We start from the raw sequence: 27,843 nt of genomic DNA, 5'->3' as shown, positions 1-27,843 counted from the left end.
TGGAAAAGCCAGTTGAACAGGACTGATTTACCGCAAATACTTGTCTTCACTTTCTACTGTGGTAAAAGTAGTCTTATTAATTAGTTTATCAGGATGGGTTATTAACTGAATTTCGTTTCTATTAGTCATAGTGTGCTTTGTTTCTTTAGTCCTAGTAGGCGGGGAATCAAGCTACCACACGTTTTCACAAAAGCCTCGTTTCGACACGATTTTCAAAACTATTTATATTACTGATAGGACATAGTATTCGGATTTACGCGTTATTTATATCTCTTACAGTTCGAATTGACTACAAAGTGGCAAATTTTGCAATTACAATTTTTCTTTAATTGAAAAGTTATGAGAAAAAAACAAAAGTAGGATCAAGTGTACCCACTCTCCCCTATAGTTTAGTCTTAGGCAAAAGAACATGTTTTAAACTTTCATCGCATTTTTCTCGACTGGATAATTTGCAACATAGGACAGATATAATTGGAACGGCAGAACATTTTTCATAAAAGGAATTCGCTCAAACTTTCAAATGTTTTTTTTCCGAGGCTTGGTGGGCCGAGTCTTATATATCAGTCGACTCAGCTCGACGATCTGGGACAATGTCTGTGTGTGTATGTATGTGGCAAACTATCATTCGTGTTTATTAGCAATGGATAAACCGATTTTATCCCAACTAATTTCAAATGCAAGACCTAACGACAGAATGCTATTAATTTGTTTTTGATTCTGATGTTTAGTTTCCAAGATATGGATAAATGTGTGCGTAAAGAAGGCACTTTTTAAAGTTTTTTTGAGTTTAACTGGCAAAATTGACAACACAGATAAACGGACGATTATCAGAAGAGATATTTAACAATGAATTCGGACGAAAATTCTTTATGATTTTCCCATAGCTAGTAATATAAGACCAAAACATGCAATCAATTATTAACGTCAAAACAGTTATTTTTATTCCAATAACATCTTCGGATAATTGAGGGTGATAAGGGTTTCAGCGTAAAATACACTGTGTTTTGCAATTTTTTAGAAATTTAGGTAAAGCGAATTGATCAAAACTTTTGCACATTGTAATGTATCAGTTCAATAACATTCTGTAGTTTTTCTATGCAAAAATATGGACAAGCGACACGGTTACGAAATCTTTTGTAAAACGTCTCTGGAAAAAAAACACGATTTGCGGTGTTAACTGCCATTCAAAAACTACTTAACCGATTTATTTCAAGCTTTTCATACACATTCTATGCATAAAATACTTAATCCCTACGTGGAGTTTGTCAATATTTTTGCATAGAAGAATTACAAAATGTTATTGAAATATTACATTATAATGTACAAAAGTTTTGATCAATTCGCTTCACCCAAATATTTAAAAAATAATCATAAAAGGTGTTTTTTCACGCTGAAACCCATAGACATATACCCTTCCCCACCCCTCTTTGATGGATTCAATTCAAATTCTTTCTTTTGATATTGTGTTTTTGCTGATTAATCCCAGAATAAGTTGGCGTCTTCAGCAAATTTGTAGCTCTTACTTCCGCGAACAATTTTGCTGAAGACGATAAATATCTATCTTAAATACTTTAAGGCGTTCAACTTTCTGTTTGCAAACGTTCTGACTATTAGACCAAGAAACACATCTGCAGAATTTTATAATATTTCTTGTCTGATTATTTGCAAGTTGGTCGAAAAAGATTATTGTCCACTGAAAACACTAGACACGTTAATATCTTGTAGAAAACGATTGAATTAATTAATTTCTAAAACACACGAAAAGCACACGTTTGCAATTTCAATGTCCAATCGAAAGTGGACAATGTGATATTCAAATGGAATTCATGCGTACATTGTATGAAAATCACATCAACATGATAAGAAATACAGTCGTGATTGGATCTCCGCTAGTTGGACCTAGTTGGACCTTTGTCCAACTAAACAGCATCTTAATGTCAAATCTGACGTCAAATTCACTTTGACAATCAAACTGACAACAATTAGAGATGTGAACAGATGCATTTGCGGTCCGACTAGCGAATCAAATTGGACAGATGCTGTGGCCCAACCAGCGAATCACGACTGTACCATTGACTAAGATTTCTATCTAAATTTCACGTTAATATCAATTTGTTGTACATATAGAATTAATTGGCAGAGGAATGGATGAAATCAATAGTTTTACATATGGAAATGCACAATACAGTATGTAAAAAAAGTATATCCATGTATATTTGTTCAATATTTTTGACAAAATCGTTCAAATCTACTTTTTTATTCGCATGTTTTATTGTTTATGAATTAGATTATGAAATTTTTTGCATTTTTTTTTTGCGAGAATTTGTATTTTTGGTAATAGGGGTATGTAAGGAAGAAACTAAGTTAAAAAAAATTGTGCGCTTTTGCACAATTTTTTTAACTTAGTTTATGTCATTTTTTTCAATGCGAACATTGTATGTATTATGTAACAGCCGTAGCATCACTGGATTCGTAAAAGCAAAAACTTTCTTACAATTCTGCTCAAAATACCAAAAAAAATCTTTGAATGTCCAAACTAGCCTATTTTAAAAACAATTAACTAAGTAAAATGTGGCTTGTCGGCTTCTACGTTCGTAAAGCAGATGGCAATGAACTTGAATTGTACTTAACATTGCAAACAATTTGGAACTGGATACTTCAATACGGTTTAAGGGCAGAGTTGCATTTAAAAATCAAATGTTTTACCAGAAGAATTTGATAAAAAGCAGCATGGGCTCGCAATCAGATTTTATAGGCAACAGACCTTTGTAAAAGGGAAATTTTGTCGAACGCAACTAAAAGAATGCTTTTAGGGTCAGATTATGATGGCAGACGAGTCTACAGGAACTCTGAAAAAGAATGTTCAAAGCATGCCATTGAATGTGACGCAGTTATCCTATTCCAAAAAAATAGTTTCCAAACAACTCTACATATTTTTAATTTTTTATATAAAAATTTATTTTTCTATTTAATTATCATAGTTACTGATAAAACATAATTTTTCTTCGTCGTTGTGTTCAAAATAGTTTAGCTAATCTCTGGATTTCTAACATTTGTCCAACCTTATGCTTTGTTGGTATAAGTGAATCAACCATTTTGAGCTTGCGCGAAGCTTTTGTAATAGAATTCTTACGAAATGAAGCATCTCGAAAATTTCGTTAAGGTTTTGATGATGCTCTATTAAGTGTTTTCGAGTACTCAAAAAGTCAGCATTATTTGGAATGTTGTCCAGAAATCTGAATAAATTCCAATGATGATATAAAAATACAAGTATTTTCATAATGAATTATATGATCTAGTGTATAAACAATAAAATATGCGGGCTGGCATAGGGTTGTTGGTAAATCGATTGCCTTGTACGTAGCTCACCTGGGTTCGATTCCCAACCACACACATAGGGTTACAAATTTTTCTTAGGAGATTGTTCTAACCCGAAAAAGAGGCGTAGGGTAATTTGGGAAGAGATGCCGCGCATTTCTTAAAATCTATCCTGCATCAAAATAAACCGTTCAATATTTGATGAAATCGTTTTTTATCTACTGCGACAAGTTTCTAAAATACTGTGAAATGGTTTTTTTCATGAAAAAAAAACATGAAATTTCCATGAACATTTAAAAAAAAGTCATTGCGGGAGAGATGCCGTACTATGGTCACAAACTGGAAAATGGTGATCAAAAGTATTTTTAGCTATCGTTGATGTTTTCGTGATTAGATATCTTCAGCTGAGTTTCATGAAGCTTGATTACACCTATGAATCGGTCAGCATCTTAATTTTTCTTAAGGGGTAATACTATTTCTAGAAATATTTTTTTATTCAGCATTTCAAAAATATTTTTCTTTTGCAACCTTGTGTAACGGTTAAGTTGGAGTAACTTTATTAAGGGTACTATTTATTTATATGTTTGTACGAGCGATATATATCTATGTGTTGGTAGGGGTTCCTTAAAATCTGTTTTTTGGTTGCTTCTCCCAACAATGAATTTATACAACTTAGGTTTTTTCTTGGAAGATTCATTTGGAAAAACATCAATTCGATGAAATTTTCATTTTCATCCCAAGATTTACATCACTACAAATCAACTACAAAACAAAGCGTTCACTAAAATTAGTGCCTGAAACTTTAAACCGAAGTAACTAATACTTAGATACGTATCGCCCGTTTAAATATATAGATAAATAGACTCATATTCCTATATGTCACTGTGTTAGGTCCGTTAGTTTGTGGATATACCTTATTAATAACTTATACCTGACGCAAATGATCATTCAATGACATTCCGAGGTGAAAAAAATACATTTTAGCTACGTATCCTCCGCCATCGAGTGCGGCATCTCACCCGCAATTTTGATGCGGCATCTCTCCCAATTGTATGGGACGATATTTTCCTCTGAAATTATGAATAACCGTGCTCATGATCAGAATGCTTTCTAAAAGGTCCCAGCTATTCAACCAATACATGATTTACCAAAAAAAAAATCGAAAAATGTAAAAAAACGAAATTTTAATGTGGTACTGGAAAACTTTCGGCACTCCGTGATGCAACTGGACGCACACAAACGTTAATAAAATTGTCGTGAGTTAATAATAAGGATTATTTTACATTTCCAGTGTTGTAATTCTTCGAAAGACAATCTCACAATATCATGTTACCGTATAAAAGTGACCCTATATACGAGATATAGAAAGTGCGGAATCTCACCCGACGCGGCATCTCTCCCGAAATTACCCTATAACCTAAAGGTTGAAATCTCCATAATCAGAATAAAAAATGAAACATACAAACCAAAACGTACCATTGAACGATTTTATTATGAATATTGACAAAATACTGATTTCATGATTATTTGGTTCGTTTTTTAACATGAAAACGCATATGCAAGTGATGTGTAATTTCCTATGGTTTTTTTTATAACTGTAGTCATCTATTGTCATATTCTGATGATACTCTCAATCAGCCAATCTAAGCGGTTTAAGCGGTTTGTATAATGGATTCACAACCCTAGGTTAGAATTGTCATTTCAAACACTTTCCGCTAGATACTGCGTTTGAAATGAGGCATGGTAGAAAGACAAAGGATTCTGCCCAATCATGCATAACGACCGCTATTTGTGAAGCTAGAATAGAACCTAAAGTTCCCCCCAGAAGTCTTTCCATGCACCCCAGTTGTTGGTAGACAATTTCCTTATACAATCAATCAGTGCACTGCAAACAGGATGCATCCATCTGAGGTTGTTTGAAAATTTCTTTAATTCTTCACCTCAACTGCAGCAGCCAGCATTCGATCGTGATGTGATCGTTGGCGGCGACTTGGCTGTGTTCGCGTCATTACGCCCATGCCATGTGGTCGACGGCGCGCCCGGTCGGTTCTAAAGTCAATGTCAAACAAGATGATGCACTCACGTCGTCGGATGCGTGCATGCTGATGATTGAATGCAGTAGGTATTGGCCGCAGAGACCGACCATCCATCGGCATGCATGCTAGGAATATGACATGCATCCTCGCTATGCTGAGCAATACAAGACTCTTGCTATTTTTTGCTATATCCGCGCTCAGACGTACCGTGCCGGATTTATTTTTAAACATTGTGCTAAATTTTTACCAGTCGCTACATTTTCGGAGGAATTTCTTAAGGCTTAATAACAATACATCTTTGCATCGCTGTGAACTCATTGCGAACTCGGGGGCGGATAGAGCTGACAAGCATAAATCAATGCGACAATTACTTCCTTCTGCTCTGGGTGATCCATCGGAAGTCGTAGAGGTCACGCTTTTCTACATGAAACATGTGGGTCAACGACAGTAAACGAGGTTGGGAAAAACTGGTTTGGTTTAAGATTAATGACTTTTCTCTAAGAACACATTAGGAACAATACCACACCGTAATTAGAAGGAGTTTGGTTTTACTTTCGAGTTAAACATTGTCATCTGAATGTCATGTGTTTCAAAAATTGCTAATAGTAGCACCGCTGCCAGTGTACTTATTTGTTCATATACAGGCAATGCTGCGAATTTTCCGGTAGTAAAAGGTGATTAGGAACCAGTATATATACTATCTTTGGTCATCTGTTCGACACAGCTTAATGCGTTGAGCTTTGGTGAGCCAGCTATCCAGCTAAATAATGAAAAACTGACGAAGTATATCTTTCTTTCCTGTATACGCAATTCGAAATTTCGTTCGGATTTTTTCCTTGGAAGGGAAACATGTTTAGCTCGCCAGAAGATATAGTGCTTAAAGCCAAGCACTTTTCATGCGCTGTATGGTAACTACATAGCATACCACAGTGACCGAAATTTCAAGTCGTTGGGCGAGCACCATGCTTGGAATAACTTGTATATGTGGTCCTTATTTTTAAACGAACACAACTATTTTATTTACATCAAATGACAGTTGAGATCCCGATGATAAAAAAAATAATAATTGCTTGGAATAGTGACTAGAGTACATAAAATTAAGGAGATACTGTATTAGCCTATTTAAGGCGCATACTGTATACTGTAATCTGACTGACATTTTGTTGCTTACGATTGTATCCCGCTGTTCCGTCTTATGAGTTAGGAATGTAAATCCATTGTTTTGGGTAATTGGTAAATTTTTGGGGTTTCTGGAAGTTGATTAGTCAATTCTGGGTACAGTCATTATGATAATGTTTCTGTCGCAACGCAATTACTAAACATGCAGACAAAGATGAAGTTGACGTATTAATTTGCTTCCGGTTGTTGTGCATTCAATTCATAGAATCGTCACGTAGCGATTCTATTTTCTTAAGCACTCGGCATTTTCTGAGCGTAGGTCTTCTGTCTATCAATGATGGCTGATGAATTAGGCTACCAGCAAAGTGTCCTGCGTCGTTGAATGTTAATAATACAATATGACGTGTTTGATTTAAGGGGTTATAGACGAATTTCGCGCTAAATCGTATTCAGAGTTGGCAGCACCCTCTCAAATTTGAATGAAGCTTTCTGTATAGGAAGACTTTGTCACAAAAAGCCACTTTGCATACTTTGTTTTTCCAAAAATGATCTAGAATGTCTTTTGAAAAGGGTCAAACTTTTTTTACCATTTTTTTCAAATAGCTGTAGTCTAAAAATAACAAATCCTAAAAAATGTTTTAGGAGTGATTTTCACAAAATTAGTCAAATTTATGAATAAAAAAAATTGAAAAAATTCTTCATCTACTCCTACACTAAATAACATCAATTTTAAAAATTTAAAGTCGTTTTACAAAAAAACTCCATCTTTGATTTGGATGGAATTTTGTTCCAAGATAGGTAATTATGTTCCCTACTTACAGTCCAAAATTCAAGTTGGGCACTGGGAAAAAAATAATTATTTGATAAAAACCAATGCCAATGCAATATTTACTATGCCATATTCCCTGTCTCTGTCGCTAAGTTAACGTTGGATTCTGATGAGACGAAGTCGAAACGCACACCGTGACACGGTTGTCACGGTAAAGATAGACACATCTACCTTTATCAGGACACATAGTGAACTCGGGTGATTCGTAGTTATTCTGCCTAAGCTCGACCCTCATTAACAGAAGACAAAGATTAAGCCCGTACGATATTAAGCCTGTTCTAATGACCCTGCCACTTCTAATTTTCCGATCTGTTTTCTCCACATCCTTAATCTCACTTACTTGGGTACTATGGCTCTAAGTTTCATAACTTTCCCTACCCAATAATCTGAATGTCGTAAAGCTAAATGAATGTCGTTAAAATGTAAAAAACTTATGAATATCTTTGACTCGTGCCAATCCTCGCTCACACATTCCAAAGCAATATTGAACAATAGATAAGAAAGCGCATCATCTTGCCGTAATATTTTCCGAGATTCAAAAGTACTCGAAAATATCCATGATACTCTGACGAAGCCCATCACTCGATCTTTTTTGGTTTTGATCGATATTCGTGACTCTTCCAAAGGGCTGCCACCGGTGAACTCCGATTGACAATGCTCTACAAACTTCTGCATTAGTAAAAAGTTAAAATTGCTGCTAAATTTTAATTTTGGACCACTGCGCAGTGTTGCTGAAATCATAGATTTTTGCCATTTAATTCGTACTATTGAACCGTTGTTCTGAGTCGTTATAGTACTATACAACCTCCTGCAAAGCTGTTGGGTATATCCTGAACTATACTTCTGTTTAATTAATTGCATACTGCAGGAAAACTGTGGTCTTTAGGATTAAAAATGTAAAGAGCAGCTATTCCCATACACATTCCAATGCAAATTTCAAACGCAATGCGCTACGCCGGGTCATAACCAATCGACCTCAAATTTTAAACCTCAAATTTTAAACAGTTATGTGGCCCAAAGTTTTATTCACCCAAAAACTATGCTTGGTGATATTCTAAGATGTGATGTCAATTTTTAGCTTGGGGAAGAAAACTAGAATTTCATAGATCAAAATCTGCAAAGGGCTACCATATCGAACACGTATAGGTTAAGTGCGATCGTGTGAACGAAGCCGTAGTCTCACTTTATGCACCATGATTGAAACATAACGCTGCTACAAGGCTGATTGATCAAGTTTGAATGTGCTTCATTCTGCTGATAGCGAATTGATAAAAATTAAAGGAAATTCCGTCCTTTTTATTGTGTCCGTGCTTTTTCCTTTATATTCATTTCTTTATTGAAAGTTTAAAAAATATTCCTATTTATCATTTTTAGGTGCAATATTTATTTTATTGAGAAAAGGACTGAAAACGATTAAATTGATTATGAAAAATCTGCAAAAAAATGAGATACGTGACGATGCTACCAAATTTGACAGAATCTTAAAATAAAGTAATATTTTTAGCAAATCTCGTGTTTTTTTTTATTAATTTTCATAAAAAAATACAATGGAAAAAACTGGCTAAATTTCAAAGACTTCTTGTTATTAGTTATTAACTATTTTGTAACAATTTTCACATGCACCAAAATCTGCATTTATGAAATACAGGTAATCTTCGATATAGCGTACTCTAGATATAATACCACGTTCACACTACGAGTTAAAACGTGTTCTAACGCTATCTTGATTACGTTTTTCTTGTTGCCAATTATTGTAACATGTTTTAACTCTATAGTGTGAACATAGTATAACGTGCCTTCGATATAGCTTCACTCGATATAACGTACATTTTTCCTCGATATAACGTACAAATTTTTAAATGTATTTTTCAGGTCCAAATTTCTCTTGAATTATGCATGTATTTTATATTTTAAGAATTCAATATGTTACACACAATCTTAAAATGTACTAATTGGGCTTCCAATGAGCATGCTCGCGATTGGCTACTTCATTGAAGGCTTCGAGAGCGATTGTTTTCATATTTCATTTGCGTATGATCGCAATTTATTAAATCAACAATTTATCTTAATAAATAACACAAGATCAGTATCAGGAATTAGAATATATTGGCTCAAATGGCACGTTCCCCGTATGTAGTCGGGGATTTGTGCCTTGCCGTGTGTTTTCATCATTTCCTGAGTGGAAGGAAAGGACAAGGAGGTGTGGGGAAGTAGAATTGGAAGGGTGGGAAAAATAACAGCACAAAACAAAAATAAACAACAGGTAAGTTAAACTCACAAGTAGTTCAACTTGCCTGCGAATAAGCCTAAAGCTCTTTACCACATTGGATAAGAAACTTTGGTATGTCTCTGAGTTTCAGTCGACCAAACATGGTTTCGTCTATATAAGGACGGCTGAAGACTCGAAATCGCAATTGCGCTAGCGCTGGACAGTTGCATATCAGATGATATGAGGTTCCGTAGTCGGATTCACAAAGATCACATGAAAAAGACTCAGCGCGCTGAATAGTTGCCATGTGATAATTGAGTTTGCAGTGGCCGGTTAAAGCCCTGGTCAGCATGCCGCAGTGGAGCTTCGAAAAATGTAAGAGATTTTTCGAAACCACTGGGCATGGTTGTTCTAGAAACGTCTTTGTTTGGCGACACGTTTGTAGATTTCTCCAATAATTGCGGTGCTCGGACGAAGCCCAGGACCGTATTTTTTCCCTTATCCAATTTGTCGAAATTGGCAGCGCGGGCTCAGGACCAACGAAGTCAACCGCTGAACCTGCCCTGGCCAATTCGGCAGCCCATTCATTTCCAGTAATACCGCAATGTCCGGGCACCCAGACAAGGTAGATAGTGTTGACAATGCATAGTTCTTCGATTTGGGTTCGGCACGCGATCACTAGCTTGGACCGGGATTTGTCTGAGTTAAGGGCCTTGATTGCAGCCCGACTATCGGAGCAGAAGTTTATAACTCTGCCGGACAAACTCAGTTGAAGGGCCGGTTGCACCCCGCACATAATCGCAAAGATTTCTGCTTGGAATACAGTACAGTATCTACCTAGTGAGTGAGATTGCTCCAATATCATTTCACGACAGTAGACACCAGCACCAGCACGTCCCTCCATCAGAGAACCGTCAGTGTAACAGACCACTTGCGTTTGTTGTTGTCTTTCCATACAGCCAGACAACCACTTCTCTCGAGAGGGAATCTTCACATGGAATGTCCTGTAAGGAAAACTACAAGCGAGTAACCATTGTGACCACAATCGTGTATGACTGGTAGCAAGATCAACATGATTACTGTTCCAAAGCCCAGTAACCTGCAGTCTGTATGCACATGATAGTGCTTCTTGTTTGAGGTGTATGTGTGCCTCAAGAGCAGCAGTCGGAGTCGTGGTGAAAGCACCAGTCAACGCCATGAGCGCCATTCTTTGCAGATGGTTTAGCTTTGACTAGACTGTCACCACCTCTCCCCTCTGCCACCACACAAGGCATCCGTATGACGGTATTGGACGTACAATTGTCGTGTAAATCCAATAGATGTATTTAGGTTTGAGACCCCAGGTCTTTCCAAAAGTTCGTCTGCACTGCCCGAAAGCCATGCACGCTTTCTTGACTCTGAACTCAATGTGAGCAGACCAATTCAGTTTGGAATGCAATATGACTCCGCACACAGTAGCTCAGAATCAAAGAACTGCGAGGGACGAACCCGGTTGTTATTCGCTTCTTCGTGAAAAGAACCATTGAAGTTTTGCTTGGGTTAACTGATAGTTTAACTTGTCGACACCACTGTTCGACAGCGCTTAATGCCTGTTGCATTACGTCAAAGATTGTTACGATGCAAAATCCAGTAATTAGTATTTGGTAATCGTCAGCAAACCCGTAGGTTGGAAATCCAAGCTCATTGAGTTTCTTCAACAAGCCGTCAGCTACTAAGTTCCATAACAAAGGTGAACGCCGCCCTGAGGACAACCACTAATACTCAACTTCCGTATCGCCTGTCGCAGTGACGAGCAAAGTATGCGGTTACTAAGCATTGCGTTTATCCAACCCGAGATACATGCAGGTATCCCATGACCGCGCGTCGCTTCCATAATAGACTGGAAGGACACATTGTCAAAAGCACCCTCAATATCTAGGAATACACCCAAGCTAGATTGCTTGAGCGAGAAGGCTTTCTCAATGTTGTAAACAACATCGTGAAGCAGAGTGATCGTGGATTTCCCACACTGATATGCATGTTGCATTTTGTGCAGTGGATATTCAACTAAACTAACGTTCCTGATGTGATGATCCGTTCCAAAGCTTTCAGAAGAAAAGAGCTTAAGCCGATAGGCCTAAAACTCTTGGCTTCTTCATAGTTTGAGCGCTCCCCTTTGGGAATAAATCTAACAGTTATTTCTCGCCATGCTTTAGGGATATACCCGGTAGCAAGACTGGAAAGCAAAATGTTTTTCAAGACATGTTTAAGAATATCAAATCCCTTTTGCAGTAGCACGGGAAGTATTCCATCTTTTCCGGGTGATTTGTATGGAGCTGTCAACTGCCCACTTGACCGATTCAGTGGAAACCAATGTGCGTGCTAACGCCCACGAGTCCGAATCACCAGAATGAGATCTGTGAACATTGTTCAACTTCGGATCGATACAACCTGGAAAGTGTGTGTCGACGAGACAATTAAGAACATCTTTTTCGTCCGTCACATAAACACCATCTCTGGTTTTTAAGGAGTTCATCTGAAAATCATTCGATTTGGAGAGAATTTCATTTAATCTGCTTGCCTCGTTCAGACTAGAGACATTAGTGCATAGGCTTTGCCAGCCAGCCCGTTCTGCAGATTTAAGACATTTCTTATATGCACTACGAGCTGACCTGAAAGCCCTGGAGTCATCACGCTGACGCCGGTTCCAAGCTCTTCTCATAACTTTCTTCATTCTTTCAAGCTCAGCCGTCCACCAAGGGGTTCCCCTAGTCGATAAACAAGTCGAAGTGGACAAGCTTCTTCGTAGGATGCTAATATGAATGAGTTTGTCGTATCCACGACATCATCTTAGTCATCTAGTTGACTAATTACAAAAAAGGTCCCAGTTTGTAGATTTAGAATTACGATATGTCATCACATTGAAGGTGACATCAAAATGATCGAAAAATATATATTTATGATCGGATAGAGACGGTTCAGTTTCATTTGGAACCTGCCAATTTCCCAGTTCATGCAAAATTCTATCAGAGCAAAGTGTTATGTCTAACACCTCCTCCCTCCCAGACCTCGCAAAAGTTGGTCGGTTTCCCATATTCAGGATATGGAGATTTGTACTACTTATGTACTCCATCAGTTCAGAGCCTCTCAGATTGATGTCTGAGCTGCCCCAAATGATGTGATGAGCATTCGCATCACTGCCGATAATGAGCGGAAACCCATTTCTGCTACAATATGATACAACGCTTTTGAAATCATCAGAAGGAGATGACTCGTTATGCGGTAGGTATGCTGAACAATATATATATTTTTTGTCTACGTTTCCGACAGTCAGTGTAACTGTGACAAAACACATATCGCGAGTTGTGAGCTCCGATATGAGACACGCGTCAATAGCCTTATTAGCAAGAATGCAAGTACGAGGCATTTCACGTGGGTTAGTCATGCCTGTCTTGTTGTAAGCAATGAAGGCAGTGTTAAGTAACTTTCCAAAATAGAAGTTTCCTTCATGGAAATACGGTTCTTGAACCAATGCTATGGAAGCTTTACCTTCCTGCATGAGTCGAGATAAATTCATAGTTGCTGTACGTTTATGTTGGAGATTGATTTGTGCTATTCTAACCATTGTTGATTAGAGAACTGTACATTTCATCTCCAACATAAATTGCACAACAACTAGAGGACACCAAGCGAGTTGGGATGTTAACGCATTTAGCGAGCCATATCAGGTTTAAATGGGACACGATCATCTGATTCCCACGATTTGCGAAGAAAATAATGGTCCACTGTGTCAGAGATTCGCATAACACAGTAAGGGCAAAACCCAAAATGCTCCGTGCGCGACTGGCATATTTTAGACCCTCCAGTCATCAAGTCCTCGGCACGGAACTATACCTTGACTTAGGGTCTCCTACTTTCAGTCGCCTCCTACGACGTGGGAGCAGGACCCCAGTGGCTCAATTCTTGGCAGGATACCACACGGTTTCTGGACAGGTTCATCTGTACACATCGAAATTTGATAGTCGAAATTCAACAAAACTTCACCGAACTACCATCAGCCGAGAGTCTCAGCGTCACTATCACAATCTTAAAATGTACTCATTGGGATTCCAATGAGCATGCTTGCAATTGGCTACTTCATTGAAGGCTTCGAGAGCGATTATTTTCAAATTTCATTTGCGTATGATCGCAATATTAAATCAATTTATCGCAATAAATAACACAAGATCAGTAAGTTCGAACTGAAACAATAAAAAATAAAATTAATATTGCGCACTTCCCACCAACCTGGACTCCTCACTTTCAAAGTGCGAGTGATAAAACTGCTACTGAAGCTGTCAGAACGCATGAATTTCAAGTGATAGAGATGGTACTTTCATATTCAGATCAGTCGAATTATCCAGTCTATGAGAAGAATTTAATAGAAGAATAGTAAGTGCGCAGTGCGGTTAGAATTCAGTTTTTAGTGCCACAAGCAATAAATTGATGTGACCTTTTTTGGTGGGTGCTGCGGAATCTGATTCTGTGGGCCGAATAGCATTGTTCAAGAGCCATGGCATGCTGCGTCAATAAACAGCATGTGAAATGAAATCATATTTGATGACAATCAGATACAATCGCTTCCTGAAACCGGATCGGATTACCTTTTTATCATTCTCGACATGTGGCTCATCAAATTACATCAACCATATCCCGATCATAAACACACAACCAAAACAAATATATCTTGCGTTGTTACTTGTTATAATTTTCAGTTATTTTAACTACTAATGAGACCAGATTTATAAAACAGCTTACTAAAAAATTGCATTCTGTTACAATCTTGAAATTGCATTCTGATCAGGATGATCTACGAATCATGTTGCAAGTAATGCGCACACATTTAACTCTGATTTAGGATTTTCTGGAATTCAGTTCCCTGGACTGATGATTATTTTTGTAGCTTGCTATCATGTGAAGCATGAAATGATGTCCCCTTGATGATCTCTGAGGAATCCAGTGATATTTATCAAAATTTTACTGCTGATTTCTGAAACTCCTGAACCCAGTTACTGGGATCGAATATTGTTTTCGAATCCTGTATTAACATCAAATAAATATGAAGAAGAGATCATATTATACGGACAACTGTCAACGTTTTGCAACCGGTTTTTGGCAGACTTCCCATGAACATCGACAAGTTTGTACCTGTGTACGAAATTTCGCGCACGCGTTCAACCTCAAACATGCTTCGTCTCGATGTACAGGTTCGCCTCGAACATCAAACCCAAGCAAACGATGTGCAAACTCTAGTTCAAACATCCGTGTACGTACACCGCGTGCGTACACGAGAACGATTCGCACAAGGCAAAAAGAGTCAACGCTAGTGATGATGAGAGTGAGAAAGAGAAAACTAGTGCCTAGAACCTACGTGTACGCACACACCGTGTACGTACATGGGGTTCGGTTGTGCAGGCGAACATGTGCACCTGTTTAGGTACGAAATAGCGTGTTTGAGTTCGTACACGAAGTATGGGCTTAATATGAGCACAGAACCAAAGCGAACCTTGTGTGCGATGTGCGTATGGGAAGACTGGTTTGTGGTATTTAGGAAACCGAAAAGCGGACTGAGCAATATTTTCAGAAATTCTTGAATCAAGTAGATCTTTATAGTCTATTCTAAAGATTATAGTTTATAAATTGCTTTCATTTGATGAGGCGTAGACGGTGGGAATATTACAAAACGCTTTACAAACCCAGACAGAATAATACTAACTAATGACTTAATAATTAGGAAAGGAGTTAGAATAAGAATATTTTCAACATAATACTATGATAATTGCTTTTTGAATGAGGTTTATAATTTAATTCGTATAAGTAAAACAATAGTTGTACTAGAGCTTCCATTTCCCGACGGTTTTCAGCTTCCCGGGATTCGGGAAATAAATAATGAATTTCCCGGGAAATCCCGGGATCCCGGGATTACAGAAGAAAAATGAAAAGATGAATGATTTACTTGAAAACAAAAAAATACATTGAAAAGTTTTCAAACCGTTTGTATATATATATATATATATATATATATATATATATATATATATATATATATATATATATATATATATATATATATATATATATATATATATATATATATATATATATATGTCCTAACCCTAGTAACAATAAAGGTTTTATGGTACTCTTGAAACGTTTCTTAAAACTTAGAATGCATTTGTAGTGTGCTATAAAACTAGAAATGCTCCTTGGAAGGCAGTTGTCAGAAGGTGGCCTACACATCATTCAATCATTTGATAACTCGTCAATAAGTTTACGCAACATTAACCCGTTTCTTGGTTATATGTATAACCTAAATTTTAGTAATTACGATTACGATTGGGACGATATACTAAACGCAACTGCTGGAGTTACTGTCCAAAATTGAAATTTTTTGTTCTGATACGATGGAATGTGATCAATTTGATGCAAGCACCTTTTTTGGTAATTTTGAATGAAATGATTGAGCTGCTTCAGGGTAGTGCGATCAAAGGAGGAAAGTTTATATGGAATCCATTTCCGTCCAGTAGGATCAGCATCATTTCGAATTAAGTGTGAATCAAAATCAAGCAGATAATGAACGAACTGTGCAGCGATGGACGAAGCCTACCAGCGATTTCCTGTTACGAGCAAGTATCTGGATTGCTTGATCGTATCCCTTCAAAAATCCTGCCTGCATCCTTGAAAGCGACATTCAAAGAGTTTGGATGCGCATGATATTGGACAGATGCAACGTTATGTATTTCTTTTCATACATCCAAAAATTTTCATATATTACAGTTACGGTATAACAAATAAGATGAAATATGCATTCGATGAACCGACCAAATATTTCTGCAGACGTTCTAGAATGTCCTTACTTCAAATAGCGTTTGCGTTAAGCATGATATCACTACAAACCATCCCAAGTTTTGAAACAAACACACATCGATTTATTAAGAAAGTCACGCAATTTCCATTACTAATTTGATTGCAAGTTTTTTCATTCAAGATCTAACTATTAAAATAAACTATAAAAAGAACTGTTAAAAAATCAGATCAATCGGCTCATCGGTTGCAGAGATATCGTGCGCATCACTAACGCTACTGTAAGGAAATGGTTCGGTACAACGGCCGGCAACTTAATCCATTTTTGAATGAAAAAATCAACATTCTTTAGCAGTGCTTTGAGTTTGGCTTGGACCATATATCCAAAAAAATCACGAAAACATATCAGTGAGCCTAAAGATATATAGTCCATTGATCTGAAAATCAGTTGGAAAAGTACAATCTGCATTCACTACTCACTCCAAATGTTTGCCGGTAAAGATATTTTCTACAGAATTTCATTCGCAGAACCTAAGACTTTTGGAATAAATTAAAAAACTTTTTTTCCGGGATTCCCGAATCCCGGGAATGAGAAAACAGAATTTCCCGGGAATCGGGAATCCCGGTAAATCCAAAAATCCCGGGAAATAAATTCCCGGGATGGAAGCTCTAGTTGTAGCATCTCTTTTTTATGGAACCACTATACTGCCGCTCTACGCATAATTGTCTCATGTGTATGGGGAATCCCATAGCACATGGGACAGTTATGCGTATAGCGGCAGTATAATTTTCTTATGTGAAAAGTTGTTTCATACTGTTAGGTAGGTTATATTTTCAAAATTAGTTACGCGTTGTCAAAATACTTCAGAATAAAGTACCATGAACAGCAATCCTGTGAGCATTGTGCGTGCATGCTTCGATATAACGTACAATTCGATATAGCGTACATTTTTTCAACCGAAATGTACGTTACATCGAAGTTTAACGAAGTTATGGCTTTGTTAGTCAAAAATATGTAAGAGGACGGCAAATTTAACTGTTTGTTCCGACCGACAAAAAGCCTCGCACCGCTACTCACGAGCCAGTCTAATGGATTAGGCGAAATTATGAAACATAGCTCTATAGAATTTGAAATATGTAAGAGAGACAGTAGGTATTTACAGTGGGTTTGTATAACTAGACTGTGTGTAACTCAAACTAGACTGTCCGAACTGCAACAAGCATCTCATGTCACAGCTACGGAGAAAGTAGAAGTAAATATATTAACAAGATTGATCCCACTTTTGCTAGAGGGGGGATATTTTTAGAATCAGTGCAATTTTTACGAATAATGACTCACGTTCGTTGTTGTGAGTCGGTATGAAGTAAATGATATTTTTGATTAACAATTATCTAGTTTTGCATGAATTTAGTTTTGAAAAGCGTCCGGGTTCAAAATTGAACTTCAAACGAATAATTTCAGTGAGCCATGCCAAAGGTTATTACGGGATGGAATGATTGAACGATGAAATCAATTAACCATGTGATTATATAGTTAGGTCCAGATTCCTATTGTCAATTCGTGATCGAAGTCAGGCTGATAAAAATATAGGTAGCTGCTCTAATCGGTGTTCGACTTCACATGAGTTTATCATGAATTAGGTAGATATTTCTTGGTCCGCTCGCCTGTTATTAATTCTTCAAAATACAAAATTCATCACGAATCAATTTCCAACAGTCCTGGGTGCCGCCTTGAAAAAATGATATCTTTATAAGAACTAAAAATCTTGTGTTTATATACATCGCAATTTCTAGATTTTGTAATGAATGTCTCTAATGCAAGAAAACACATTATCTGGCCATTCAACTGCATCGAATCGGTTCGCAGAGTTACATTTAATTCCGTTAGACATGTAAATGCTTCTGTAGGACCCTATATATTTTAGTCCTCATCTCCTACATGTACGTGTGCGTACCTATTCCAAATGAATGTAAAGTATAGGACTAACGGAACTGGTGGCGTTTTCCTCGAGAAAACGAATAGGAAATAACACACTAGGAAGAAAACATAAGTACCGTGTGGCCTGATCGGAAGAACCCCCAGCAAAGATTTTTCTTCGCGTTCGTGTGGAAAACTGTCAGTGGAAGGTTGGAAGACGGCGGAAAAGAGGTGTGTAGTGCGAATGACAGAATACTGAAACCAACGCGTGGTCTAAGGTGCAACATGACGTGCACGGCTGGAATCCATTTTCATCCGTGTTACTGAGATGTGCACATAGAATAATGTCGTTGCGCTGTTTGAGTGCATATTGAAATCACTACTAAACTGGCGTAGATCGAGGCAATCGTACTCGCTCATTATATAAGAGACATGAAAAAATAGACTATAAATGTGCAGATGTATTTTCACTGATGACGACAACCTACGAAGATTTAATCGTGTAATTCGCTACCCTCATAGCGTTAAGCAAGTTCTCGTTTTTTTGTAATTACGTCTATTTTTAAACCGGTGTACACCTATGAAATGAACCACGTCCAGAATAGGGAAACTGCAGCGAACTAGAGATGATCCTGGACAAGCGACTATACGAATATGTATCGCATACCATCTTGAACAATGACCTAAAACGCTCGTTTTAATGTTATTTACTCAATAATATTCGGTAGATTCTGAAATATTGTAAAAAAACACAAATGTTTGAAATTTTAAGTGCCGTTGATTACGAATACGCATAATTAAGATTAATTTCTTAGGGTATTCTTTTCATTTACAAAATGCTTGGTCCTGATGTGTACCTTGTGGTTTTATTATTGTCGAGATGCGACATCGTATTTGAAACATATATGCTCTATGTTGAATTATATAGGCTTAATCATAAAGTTTAAATAATTTGATCTTGTATGTTAAATTTCTTCTTTTTCCAGAACCATCAATTTCGCACAAAATGGATGACTCAATGGAAAAACTGCTCAACGACTCGATGATTTCCACCATGTCGACTAACACCGACGACCTCGGGCCATCCTCTGGGGTGGACAATGTCAACTACGTGTCTGGAAACTCGGACAGTGTGGAATACGCAACTTTTGGAAAAGATAGGTACGTTCCGGAGTTTCTCGTTGGGGCATGCAGCCGTCCGATGGTTCCCAAGACGACAAGACCAGTCTCCATGTACGAACCGTGGGTTGATACGAATGAGTTTACCTCACTACCAACGAATCTAGTGCGTAAAGCGACCAATGTAGTAGATATTGACTTCGAGTCAGAGCTGGTAGCTCGCAAAGTTTGCTGGGAAGCGGAAGATGCCGATGATTTCATCACGACCTTGGATGAGTCTGCCATACTAGATATCGAATCATGTGAAGAATTGAACCAAATTTATGCTCACCCTAATCCTAAACTTGTTGTTTCGGCTGATGTTCATAATCGATCTGAACTGGATGACAGGAAGTACGAAGAAATAGAAATATATGCTACTGTGAAGAAAAAACCACGCGAAAAATCCATTACTCAAGCGCACACAGTAGACTGTCAAGTGATGATCACGTCCGGTGGACCGGTAGAGAAATTTCCGAAAATAATGACTACTTCCTGCTATGGTGAATTAAATTCAACAAACACGGTCGGCGGATGGTATGATCCCAGTTCCTTAGTGAAAAGTAACGAAAATTTATTAGACTCGCGTACGTTTTCGATCGGTAATAACAACTCGATGAACAACTCGATTGTGGATGGATTTTCCTCGATGACAAGTTCAATCTGCGAACCAAATTCAATGAACTCTTCTATCGAAGTCGTGAAATTTTCGACCAACGAAAAAACACGCGTGAAATGGTGGGATGAATTTACGGAAGAAACAGAAGCAGAGCTACAGAAAATTGCTGATAAAGGTAAGTGAAATAATGTCGTATGAAAACGAATTAGGGTAAAAAATAATTGCATAACCATCACTCGTATACTGCTATTCTTTGCTCAACAATGCAATCCCTTGTGGAATTCCTACCAAAATGTCACGGAGAGTGATTTCATTCGATCCATTTCACAATTGAGTAATCGAACGGTGAAAAGTTAATGCAATTGCAAATGGCATGCCGAGCGACGTCATCCCAAGTCACGATCAGCATGCATTTACGATGGATTCTTGACGAAGAAAAAACGACTGCGAAATCCACTTCCAGACTGGCGTGTATAGATAAAATGTACCAGACCAAAGAGCAGACGCTTAAACAGGTTCAATAAACCAAGTAAGCGAGACGGCTGCCGATGTTTTCGGAGTGCATTTTCAAAGGCGAACATATCTAAAAATATAAATTTTTTGTGTTTGGTGGACAAAGTGCCAGTGGTCAATAACCATCTTTTTGAAAAGTAGCAAAATAGTGCTTCTTTGCTTTTGTGATTTATTTTTGTAATTTTTTGTAGTCCAAGTAAAATGTTAAGCATCTGTCTCTCAACTCTCTGCATATAGGGTGATGAGCCCATTTGCGCCATGTTTCTATTATCACCCTACCCATTTGAAGCCGTTGGTTAGAGCAGTGTCTGCCATCTTTGTTCAACGCATTGAGTGAAATGGTAGCGCAACAATAGGGGCACTCGATTCGAAGTTTCGTTGCGCTCAAACACGAGAATTTCACTGTTTTCAGTGCATATGTGTTATTATATTGGTTCTTAACAACGAAGCAAAGCTGTTGATGTCAATTTTTACGTATTCCATTGATTGTAGGGCGAGAAATTAACGAATTAGTGAGGCACCTTGCTTAGTATGGTGAAAATTGGCACTTCACCCTATGTAAGTTTGGATCTACGTGTGACAACTGTCCAGCTTTTCTCGAGTTTGCTGTCATGTGAATGTGGCATAGTTCTGCATCGTGGGTACATGAGTATGAAACTGATACAACTGAGTATGAAATCAGCGAAAACAGAGCTAAGATCGCTTGGGACATTCGAAAACCATTTAAAATATTTCCTTTTTCTTCAGACTTTAGCTGTCAATAAAAAAATATGAAAAAAAATTGTAATTGTGTTTCCATTATAGAGTTTTTACTTATGGCCTCTTTGTTCGGGTTAGAAAAATCTTTTTTGGAAAAATACTTGATCTCTTCCGCAAAGAAGGATTCTCTGACGGTTTTGTTGTACAGAATACGGTCCTCGAACAATGTTTTAAGAGCCAGTGGAGAACAGAGCCATTTGTGATCCGAACACAACTGCGAAAATTCGTTCAGTAATTCATAATATCCCTGCGGCTCGTCATTTTACTAATAGCATTCAAATTGATTGAACTTTACTAGATCTAGTAATTATAATGTGCCTTATCCCCATAACTATTTAGCTCGATATGGAATTATTCGAAAAGTATAGTTCATATTGCATTGCAGTATTATTCAGAAGCTCTAAAAATAAACCAGACAAAAATAAATAGTTTAGATGCTTAGATTAAGAAAATTGCGCATCAAAACTAGTCAATTGCCCTGTAAATGGTAAATGTAAGCAATGCGCTGTGTAATAAAATATTTCTCTAGTTTATTTTTATTCTAATCAAAACTAGTCTCGGAGCTAAAATAACTATTTCAAAACGTTATAGGGGAATTATGGGTAAAACCGACACCCCACAACTTTCCTTGGAAGTCAAATTTTAACTCATTTCATAATGACACTTTATTATTAGTACGATTGTGTAGAGCATTTGAAGACAAATTGGATGTACGTTAGTACTTCGAATGCTATAAAAACAAACAAAACATGCGACAGCAGCTTTCATACTCGTCTGGATGTTAGATTTTGTTGGTAGATTCTATGGTGTTAACCGAGCAAAAATAACCACTTTTCCTAGCACCTATTATAATTATTATCGGCCTTTCCTATGGTCAACTGGGTGAATTAAAGACAAGTTTGAGGTATTCAATATTTTTTATCGATTTTTTAAAAAAATGTTCGCTGTTAGGGTAAAACCGACACCCTTTGGTTGGGGTAAAACCGACACACTGTTAAAATGATTGTGTTTATTTGCGATTCATAACAAAAGGCTGGGGGGATCTTTGTGGCACTTCACTTACACTATTAGCAAACTTTAGTAATAGTCGAAATATACAGGAATACTTTTAATGTGTTTATTTCTCGTAAGTCTCTTTAAAAATCAAAAATTGGAATTTTTGTTTATCAGATTCCATCGAAGCTTTTGCTATTTCAGCAAAAAGCTCATCAAACCGAATTTCTAGTGTTCTCTTGGTTTGTCATAGATGAACTTTATCACAGTGAGACAATGATCTTTTGTATACCCCGAGATGATCAGAGTCCCGAAAAATCAAAGTCTGAAACAGGTACTTTTACTAAAAAGGGTGTGTCACTGAATGAATGAATCCTATTAGCAGACTGTAGAACACTTGCAAATCTTCTCTTACGAAATAAAATGACACTGAAGGTTACAATGAGGTGCGTAAGTATTACTTTATCGATTTTGTTGGCTATTTTCGGCAAATTTGAGACTAAGAGAAACGAAAGCAATGAAATTGAAAGACGGATAGGTATTCTAGAGCGAATCAGTTATAAACTTAGAACGGAAAACTAGAACTAGGCAGGCTCATATGGGCATGATCGAAAGGAAATGTGAACCGTCGGCGGAAAAGCATGATGATGAGTTATGTTCTACCATAGACCATGCGGTAGACTTGGGTGAAACGCCCAACTCCTACTCTGCAGAAGGCAAAAAATTCTTCACATTTCCTTTCGATCATGCCCATATGAGCCTGCCTAGTTCTAGTTTTCCGTTCTAAGTTTATAACTGATTCGCTCTAGAATACCTATCCGTCTTTCAATTTCATTGCTTTCGTTTCTCTTAGTCTCAAATTTGCCGAAAATAGCCAACAAAATCGATACAGTAGAACCTTGCGGCAATTAAGAACATAGTAACACGTAAGTATTACTTGGAAATATCCATACCATGAAGTAATCCTATAGCATAAAATACTCTTGTTTATAACGCCACGCTTTCGAACTCTCTTTCCCTCACTACATGACGAAGCTACAACAAGCACATATTTGCATCACACATATTCATACTTTATTATTCAGGCATATATCACATTTTTAATAAAGATAAACATTTTAATAAAGTGAAGAGAAAATAAATTAAAGAGGGTGTCGATCTTACCCCTATGGGGTGTAGGTTTTACCCGCAGTGCCTAGCAGAAGACACTTTGTTTTCCAAGTTTTGCAATCAATAATTTTCAATGAAAATAATTATTTGAAGCGCTAACTAAATTAAGCCTTGTTAAGAATTTTTCGAAGAAGAATTCTGCGTAGAAATTATAATTTTAGTGGTTTTGTGGTAACCCAGAGAAAGTGTTAAGCTAAAGGTGTCGGTCTTAACCATAATTCCCCTACATGTGTAAATCACGCTCGCCACCCACCGCTCGCGTCCGACAATACTCGCAGAATTTTATTTATGCATCGATAGCATACTTTTCTATCTGCCTCTCGTTTCTTCTGTTGTAAATTTTATGCATTGGACATATTCGGTCTATCCACTCATTGAATGCTTACTAGAAGTATATGCATGAAAATGCATAAAAATTTCAGCAGAACAAAAGAGACGGGAATAGAAAGTATGCTAACTATGCATATTTTTGTTTCTCAGTGTAGCAGCTATTCAAACAGGGCTGCCATGATTAATAATAAAATCGACTTGTTTTCAAGTCGTGCTGCTTATTTACTTAACCCATTATTGCCCAACTTATTTTTCATGCGCATTGAGTTTTACGATCGGAAAAAAAGAAATTATGTTAAATTATTTTTGTACTCAAAATAGCTGATATAATAAGGAATCACTAGTGAAAATTTCAGATTGATCGATTAATTAGTTCCTGAGATATCGTGATCGCCGCGATTGAACTTTTTACCAAAATACTCCGAGATAATCGAGTTTTACTGTCGCTGCAGCGAGTCAACGGTCCGGCGTATCAAACACTACGCGCCGCTTACGAGTGGTCAATAGGTAGCGGTCTATGAATAGCAGCTTAGAACCGTTCATTTGGACATAAGTTTGTGCAAACCGGTTCAGTCATCTCTGAGAAAATTGAGCGGCATTATTTGACACACACACATACACACATTTTGCAGTTTCGCTGAATTGAATCGGATGGTATATGACACTTGGCCCTCCGAGCCTCGGGTGGATAGCCGATTAGATACACGGTTGAGAACATCTTTCACGACTGTCATTTCGGCTGTTACCATGGTTCAGCTGTATTAGTCATGGCGTCGTTTATGTTTTCGCGTATTGTTCTGCGAAAAAGTATTGTCTTTCGTCCTCAGTAGGGGAGACTGAGGAGACTTGATCCCCTTTTTTATTTTTCAATCCTACTCCGTGGAATGATACAAAAACTATGTATTTTTTGTAGTTTTATATTGTTTCTAGGGTTGACTGATAAACATAAAAAAATTACATGGAAATATTATACTGAACATGAGCTATGAGCATTTTTGGAAAACAAGAAAAAACTGGAAAATTCTTTTATTAGTGGAGACTCGATCCCTAATTTGGGGACACTTGATTATTTTTTGAAAACGTTTTTAAAAAAGCATATAGGGTAATAATTCTATTTTTACCCTTTTTCTATTATCATTCTACCCATCTGACGCCTTTGGTTAGAGCAGCGTCTGCCATATTTGCTCAACGCATTGGCTCAAATGGTGTTGCGATAAATGGGCTACTCGATTAGAGTTTTTGCTGCGCTCAAACAGAAGATTTTCACCATTCTCAAGACAATTTGTTTTGTTTTTATATTGGTTCTTAATAAGAGGCGAATGACCTTAAGGCTAAAACCTCTTTTAATCGAAATAAAAAATGGCTCCTAATAACAAAGCAAAGAAGCTGAAATAATAAAATTAGTAATGAAATTATGTGGTACCCTTCCTAATAGGACAAAAATAGGTACCTAACCCCATTCAATGTTATAAATGTATTGTGGTATTGATTAAATTGTTGTGATTACATATTACTATTTTTGTTACTACATATTACGCATCTCTCACAAGATTTTTTTACGAATTCCCCAAATCTTTGTGCAATTATTTGAAAGCTGTCGTCATTATGGTTGAGGAACGTCAAATGTGGGATGCATGGTTGCTACTTATACTGTAGTAAACAATTACAGTTAAGTTTCTGTACGATGAAGCGTTCATTTTTGACATTTTTTTATGACAACAATGACTTCAATTGTTCTGGTGTGAATTTGGTTATTTTCAGTGGTGTGTATGAAGCATGGCGAAGGGGATCAAATCTCCACGAATTTGAAGGGATCAAGTGAACCCATAGCATCTATTTCAGCAAACTTTAGTACAAGTATAGTTGAACAAAAAAATCATAACGTATTCATATAATTGACATTCTCCTGTAATTCTGTATGCAAAAGTATAGTATGTAGTGGGTGACTTTATCAATTGTATAAAAGTTTGAAAATTTAGAAAATAAATCTTCTTCAGTTCTTCTGAGATGTTTTTCTTTGATTCGGTAACACATGTCCAATTTATTTATTTTGTGTTAAAGAAACTTATGCTTAGATAAAGCTGCGCAACTTTCTAGTATATTCGATTAATGTATTCTGATCCGCCTTTGAGTTACAATGATGGGATCAAGTCTCCTCAGTCTCCCCTACAGTACATTTAATCAATATAGAAAATGTCAAGTGAGTTTTTTCGTACGTAAAAATTAATACTGAACTCGAATATTGTGTTGGATTTTCGATATTTTATATACAGTTTTCGGAATCTGGACGGACCTGTTTTTTCAGGTCTGGACGAATCTTAACCTGGCAAGTTCATATAAGTAACAAATATTGTTATCACAAGTGTATTAGGAAAAGATTTGAGATTTTAATATACTAATATGCTACTTTTATGAACTGGCTGTTCAGAAATGAAAGAAAGCAAACAGAACAAAATCGAATACGATTCTGAATTATTCGGGCTGAAACACACAAAGCACATCATTTTGAAGAAACAAGGTGTACAAATGGACGTGTGTTACAAAGATCTATTTTGCGGAGAGTGCAGTGGGGAAGTGTGGGAAGGGGGGGGGGGTGAAGATGTTCATTGAGGATGAAACACCCAACCGCATATTATACCTTCCATTTGAGACTTGATATATGAAAATCTGTTCAATCATCACCGAAGAATCTTTAATTTAATTCTGGATAACGCTCAGAATCCGAGAATTCCGGAATTGTCGATAGTGGACAATATATACAAGAAATCTTTGATTGGCCATCAGTTATCCAGACGTAAAAGTAAGTTGCCCAATAGATTAATAACAATAACCTTTGTAATATTACGATTATACCGCTTTATTTGAGAAATTCCCATGCGGCCGCAGTAACTAACTTGTAACTTCGGAACTAAATGTGAGATATGAATGAAATTCAATGGCAGTCCATGGGAGTATTGTAACCTTGTATTGTCCTTGGGAGTATTGTGTCCATGGGAGTATTGCGACCAACGTGGTCTAATCTGCTTTGAATGATCATTAGTGATATAGGCCCGCAAATCCAAGTAATGTTGGATTCTTTAAAATATGTATTACACCATTTGGCCATAATGGTGTTACAAGTTTATATAGGGATTTGCTGTGTGACCGCTCTCTTCAACCCGTAACTCTGGAACAAGAAATCCGATCGAAATTCAACAGCAGCTTATGGAAGCGTTATACCGTTCATTTGAAACTAAGTTTGAGCAATTTGGTTCAGCCATCTCTGAGAAAAATGAATGAGTTTAGAAAATATATACATACACATACAGACATTTTCTGATCTCGACTGACTGAATCGCATGGTATATCAGACTCGGCCCTGATTGCATATACTTTCTATTGAGAAAGGCAAAAATATCCTTAATTCTTTTTTTCTTTTGTTGGTCTGCGTAAAATGTTGGGCCCTATTCTCACAGTCACGTCACCTAGTGACTAGAGTAAATTTTGTTCTAGTCACTTGTCACTAGGTGACGTGACTGTGAGAATATGGCGCGTTATTTGATATATATGCTGTAATATAAAATCCAAAATGAAAAATATTCATCACTTATCTCCTGGTTCACTTAATCCCACTATAGCAAAAAAACATCAACAGCATCAACAAATGTTTGATGCTATCGCAAATACGTGTGAGGTTAGGTAACCGAAAGAGCTAACAAGAAAAATATCGTAAAATTGTAAGAATGTGACATAATATTATTAGTAGTTCACCTATGATCTATTCGCGTGATTCATCTATATTTACTCTCCCCAATACATGATGTTCATGTCAATCACAGTAGCAATAAAGTGAGTAAGTATGAAACGCACCGATACTTCGCATTTATTTCTATCGACTATTTTATGCGTGGTCAAATAAAGCAAAAAAAATCGCACACGTTACAAAAAGCATGAACAGCAAAGTCGCGAATCAGACACGAATCGTTATCGCAAGAATATGAAAACGGTGTTGCTTTGTGCAATTTACAATGATTGGTGTTGTCGCAGTACAAAACTCGCGGTTGACCGCTT

At 37.1% G+C, this 27,843-nt stretch overlaps 1 protein-coding gene across 2 annotated transcripts in view; it reads left to right on the top strand.

Annotated features, from left to right (window-relative positions):
* Positions 1-27,843, top strand: part of LOC131683594 (protein TANC2) — a 283,296-nt gene that overhangs the window by 15,710 nt on the left and 239,743 nt on the right. For both annotated transcript variants that reach the window (XM_058965699.1, XM_058965700.1), the window contains exon 2: positions 19,238-20,203. In XM_058965699.1, the coding sequence (XP_058821682.1) occupies positions 19,258-20,203 (946 nt within the window). In that variant the 5' untranslated portion in view covers positions 19,238-19,257. The remainder of the gene's footprint in view (positions 1-19,237; positions 20,204-27,843) is intronic.

This window comes from Topomyia yanbarensis, chromosome 2, assembly GCF_030247195.1.
Source record: "Topomyia yanbarensis strain Yona2022 chromosome 2, ASM3024719v1, whole genome shotgun sequence".
In the NCBI taxonomy this organism is placed as follows: domain Eukaryota; kingdom Metazoa; phylum Arthropoda; class Insecta; order Diptera; family Culicidae; genus Topomyia; species Topomyia yanbarensis.
Note: the sequence above shows the minus strand (reverse complement) of the source record. Positions and strands in the feature narration are given on the sequence as shown.